At 40.3% G+C, this 5,672-nt stretch overlaps 1 protein-coding gene across 1 annotated transcript in view; it reads left to right on the top strand.

The window, feature by feature from the left end:
• Nucleotides 1-2,972: 2,972 nt before the first annotated feature.
• Nucleotides 2,973-5,672, top strand: part of TMEM117 (transmembrane protein 117) — an 11,663-nt gene continuing 8,963 nt past the window's right edge. The window contains exons 1-2 of the mRNA XM_010137791.1: nt 2,973-2,978; nt 4,431-4,560. Coding sequence (XP_010136093.1) covers nt 2,973-2,978; nt 4,431-4,560 — 136 coding nt within the window. The remainder of the gene's footprint in view (nt 2,979-4,430; nt 4,561-5,672) is intronic.

The raw sequence follows: 5,672 nt of genomic DNA, 5'->3' as shown, positions 1-5,672 counted from the left end.
TTTTCTGAAACAGGAGAAGTTGCTAAGCCATGACAGGCTGGTGGCTGTGGGATTGCAGCTGTGTGCATGAAGCATGGGATGTGGTCTGATGAGGGCTAGTGTCACCCTCCCTGACAGCTTATGAGCCTTGCTGAATCCCACTGGCACCTTGTCCTGGTCCTCTGGGGTTGGGAAACATAGCCCAGAGCCTGCAGTGAGAAGCAAGGAGTAGTTTTGTAGCCAGCCAGGGCACTGGGTGTAGCCAGCATGCCCCTGGGCTGCCTCACCAGCAGCCAACCAGGAGCCCTAGGGCAGCTGCGTGTCCTGGTTCAGGATCAGGACTGGGCTTCCCCAGACAAGGCCTCCTCTTTTCCCCAGGTGATGGCAGAGAAGGGCCAGATCAAATCAGAAAGTGTGGCTTTGAGGCTCACTTGCCATTACTAAAAAATCTTTACTTAAAGAGATACCAAATCAGTGCTGCCAGCTCTATCCTAGGGTCTTAAACCAATACCTGGCATTGCAGCAGAGAGTGTGTGCATTCGTTTGGCATGGGGAACCAGTAGAAAAGGGAGGAAAATCAAAATACCATGATTTCCACTTTTGCAACATCCAGTTTTGTCTGTGTTTAAGGAGGTAGCTGATGGAAATGTTTGCAACAACCAACAACAACCCATTGCAACACTAGGATGAACCCCTCAGTGATTTTAGGTTCATCCTCTAGCTGCCCTTTCCTCATGACTAGAGTGAAATGAGGCAATAACCTCATGTGATTTGCACATCCCACAGAACTTGTCGGTGAGGTTAGAGAATTGCAGCTGAATTAAGCCTGGTGGCTCCGGGTTGGTTTCTTCATAAACCGCGCAGAGCCGTGCTGCAGAGCCCCCAACTTGGAAACCACTGAAATAGGTGAACATTAGAAATTTGATGATGGTGGATTTAAAGAAGAAACAATCTGTGCAGTATGAGAGATACAAATATGAGCTAACAGTATGGCTGTATGGCTTTATTTTTCAAAATCTGCAAGTAGAGATGCATTCTAAATATCACGTTTTGGGCTCAGTTCCTAATGAGATGTGGTAGAGTACAGGCACCTCAGCAATAAGAACTAAAGCTGTTCAAGCGAACTTTGCATAATTATAAGACGAGAACTTAAAGAACACAGAGTATGTCACTTATGTCTCAGAGGTGAGCACGGACTAATAGCACAGACTGATATCAGAGACCACAGAGAGAAAAGAGCGCATATGAAGGCATGATGCAGACCTGAGCTGTGTCCCAGGGGAGGAAGCTGCATTACATTTATGAGCTTGTACATGTGCACTATTAGTGTACCTGTGAACAAATGAGGTAGATTGTTCCTGGAAGGCACCTTGAATTTCTTAGAAGTATGGTTTTGTGGATATTGCTGAAATTAAGTTGTCCTTTGCTTGTCAGTGAGGAAAAGAAAATTAACAGTCAAAAGATTTTGGACAACACTTTCTTAGAATCTAGATAACAAAATGGCCACTTATTGCATTTGGATTTGACAACCTGTTATTTCGGGCATTAGCCTTGAAAAGTCAATAGTCATTTGTCCTTCTCCCGCTAAATAGTAATACTGCAGCTATGTGTCTCCAGGTGATAATGTCACTACATGGACAGTAAATGCTCACACTTACCAGAGCTGTGAGGCAAATGAAGCCCAGAAGGCTATTTAATCACCTAAATTGAAGCTTCATTTTCCTAAGTGCTGTGGCTGTAGTGACTTTCATGGAAGTCAGTAGGTTTGACTCATTGTTTTAGTTTCATTTTTTCATATTAATTTCAAATACATTTTATAGTGTTTTGTTTTATTTTGTTGTTGTTTTTTTAATTTTATTTCTGTATTTCCAGTGGGATTGTTCTTAAATAACAAATTTTATAATCATACTGATAAAGGTGTTACATTCTAAATGTTATTTATGGGTGAAGAAAAAACACCCTATTCACAAAACCAGGAGTTTATTACCATAATTTCAATTTTAACAGTGTAAACCAAGATTCATTTTAGTCAAGATCTAATTATTGCAGAAAGTAATACTTCCGTGCGGAAGGAAGTTTTGGTAGTAATAATAATGTCAAAATTGTTACACACACTCTTAGCTTCTACTTTTTTTCCTGGTGTTTCACCCACCCTTCCCCTGCTCCTGTGGATTCTGAAATGGGCCTTTTCAGTCTGGTGGGAGGGAGTTGGTTGGAGGTGTGACGGTGTCTTGTTGGTTTCTGGAGTCCTTTGCTGGGAAGGGCATGATGTTCATCATGATGTTTTGTTTTTCCTCACTCTAGTGTCTACTTGGGGGCATTTTTATGTTTGTTAACGCATATTTAGACCTTGATGTTTGAGCTGAAGCTCCGCATTACAGCCAGGTTTACTATAGACAGTGCCTTTCGCATATGTGAGCAGCTTCTTTGTTCTCCTTGTTACCTCTAAAAGCAGTTTTTTCTGGCACCAGATCTGCATTTCTGTTTTGCCTTTGTTTTATGAAATATTTTCCAGTCTCAGTAGTTGTTTGCTGAGACAAATAAAACAGTAAATTACGCATCTGACAGAGCTGGCATTCTATTTGCTCATTATCAGGTAGTAATCATACAGATCAGAAAAAATGCTGAACCTTTTTATAAAACTCAGATGCAAAGACATAGTCCAATACGAAATCCTGTACGCTGGAATTTTATCTGTAAATCAGCAAAAGGCACAGTAGGAGCACTGGGGCAAGGCAAGAGCAGGAGGCTGGATTCGTAGCCCCATGTCTGCGTATTTCTAATGCAGAGTCCACAGCTCTCAGTTTGCTTATCTTCAGGAATATGTAATGTATTTCTTCCTATTTATTCTTGGGTAAGTGTAGGTATGACTTAACATAAGGCACCAATCCAGGGATGTATATTAGCTACTGTGAACTGAGAGCGTACACCCATAAAATGTTTATCTTTAGGCACTTCTTGAGTGTCTACCACCTGCAAGGGGATGATTGCAGATGCGGGTAAGGGATTGTGCAGCTGGGCGGTTATTACCATACCTCATGACCAGGAGCACATGCGTTACCTTAGGAGTAAGTCAAAAGGAGAGCATCCTTATTTCTCTTATCTTCTGCATCTGTAAATTGGTACTTTCCGCATCACTGTGAACATTGAGAACCAGGTACAGAGGGTCAGGTTTTCTCCTTGTTTGTGTTCCTGTTAATCCATTTAATGCAGCATCACAAAGACTTAGCACAAATCAGCTGCTGTTAGTGTTTGGGCCACGCTATTCCCTCCTGATAAAAATCTTCCTTTTCCCATCCACTGTAGAAAATGTTGGGCCACTTAGCAATTCAAGAAGTTAAGTTACATATAGTGATTTATCTTTCAGGGATGATTCTTAATTTTGAATGTTTTTTTTCCATTACCCTAGTTGGTAGGAAACTTTACAGCCTTATACAACTGGGAAAAACAAACAAACAAACAAAAAACAGGAATTGGTTCTCTTGAAGCGTGGCTGCACTGGAATGGTTTCCATGTGAAGGAAGAACAAGTCACTCACAGAGCTACTCGCATTTCAGATCCCTTTATCTTACTTCTAGTAATTCAGGTGCTTCTTATGCTAACTTGTGGGGTACAAATCCAGGGGTATGCATGGGAACAGGGCCACTGTGTTTTCAACAGCAGATCACCAACAGTCTGCAGTGCACAGAGTAACCACTCTGGCAGTAATTGTACTGATTGTGGCACTATTGCTAGACTTTCAGTTTGGGCTCTAATGAGCTGTGCTATTATGCATGTTTTCAAGTGACTGATGGTTGGTGCAGATAACCAAGCAGAAAATTCCTTTAAATGCAGCTCCTCCTCAGCATATTCCAAAATATGCATAATGATAGGTAAGAGCATCCATATTTCCAGCACTACCTTGTCAGCTGAAATACAGCAGCAGAGAAAACTGTGCTTGGATTGATTCAGCCAGCTTATGCTGAAGGGCCTGCACTTGGCCGAAGTGGTTTTTCAGATGTACTAAGGCAGAAAACACCCAGAAGTTGAACAAGTAGAATACAGATATTTGAAATGTTTGAAAGGGTCAGGCTTTCTTTGCCAATTTCTTACCTGTAAACTGTTTGACAAATTGGTAACAGAAGTTGTAAGTAGTATTGCAAGGTTGCTATATAGGCGTTTATATGTTTAGACTGTTTCGTACTGTTGGCTGGTGCAGTGAGTTCAATATTGTCATTCTGAAGTGTAAACTCATAATCACATGGAACTGAAGTAAAAATCATACTGTAATATCTAGTATAAAGAAGGCCTTCTATTTCAAGTGGTTCAGTCAGACTTGAAGTAAGAAAATCCAATAATGGGAGGCTTAAAAATAGAACCTTTCCTTTTTATTAATTTAAGCCATTTTAAAGGGCAAAAATATACCATGAAAGCTTATATTTAGGCTCTTAATTTTCTTTTTTTTTTAACAGGACTGGGAGTTTCCACACTTTATGGGTGATGTTGAAGTGAATCTTCCAGGCTTGCCATCTGCACACATGCAGTTCAAAGTACCTTATTTCCAAAAGATCTTCAAAGAAGAATATCACATACATATAACAGGTATGCAATCTTACAGACTGTACACAGACACACAGTGAACTGCTTCTGTGTAATAAATGTGTGCTAACATGTTCTTAACCATATAATTTCTCTCTGTGTGTGTGTGTGTGTTCCAGATTATTATTTTTCTATCTATCTGGTTATCTGTCCCTACTTGTATCATCCATGTATAAACATATCAGGGAAAGGGGGAACCTGTACCTTAAGAATCAGATAGACCTACTGTTTTTCATGGATTTCAGCAACTTCATGTGACACGGAGTAATACCTAATGTAGCTTCAGAGATCTTTTATCCAAAACTACTCTCCAGGGGAATTAGCAGCTTTTTTCATTTTAAAATCTCTTATTCTTTCAGATGCTTTTGCTATGATTTATGCTAATATCTTTTCATAACTTTGGTCATTCTCATCTGGCAAAAGCCACTCATAACTGTACTTCCATCAGTCATCTAACTAGAAGCAGGCAGTCAAATAACCTCAAATAAAATAGAATTGCAGTTATTCAAACAGATGGTACAAATAGATAAAAAGTACCTGATCCTCTCATACTGTGAGACAGTATTTTAATAACAGTAAGGAATGAAATAGAGAAGACGGTTAAATAGAGATAAATATTTTGGGTTTACCTTCAAGCTATGCCGAGAAGCATAGCTCATTTCTCTACATTGTGAAGAGCTGGATAATAATGGATAGCAAAAGAAGGCAGCTGTGAATAGACAGGGGTCTTTAGTGGCTAATATAAACAATCACAGCACACGGTACTGTACAGGAGTAAGAAAGATGAGGGCATTCAATGACACAGCCACATGAAACTCCTGCAGAGCAGGAACAAAAGGAGCATTCAGAGTTGATACAAAGATAAGGCCAAGAGCTAGCAGGTGAGTCATAAGCTAAGCAGGCAGCAAAAGCCAAGGAAAGAAAATGTGCCAAGGAGGAAAGAATGATGAACCCAGGACTCAGCTGAGATAGGATGAGTGAGGCCTCAGAAAAGGCATTTTCAGCAGAGAAGGTAGAAATCTGAGTGATCAGTTTAAAAAAACTCCAGATAATAAGACAAAATGAGTGCAAAATTACCTGCTGGCTATTGAAGGAGGAAAGGCAAATGGGTCAGC

The sequence above is a fragment of the Buceros rhinoceros genome, unplaced genomic scaffold (genome assembly GCF_000710305.1).
Source record: "Buceros rhinoceros silvestris isolate BGI_N320 unplaced genomic scaffold, ASM71030v1 scaffold36686, whole genome shotgun sequence".
Lineage (NCBI taxonomy): Eukaryota > Metazoa > Chordata > Aves > Bucerotiformes > Bucerotidae > Buceros > Buceros rhinoceros.
Note: the sequence above shows the minus strand (reverse complement) of the source record. Positions and strands in the feature narration are given on the sequence as shown.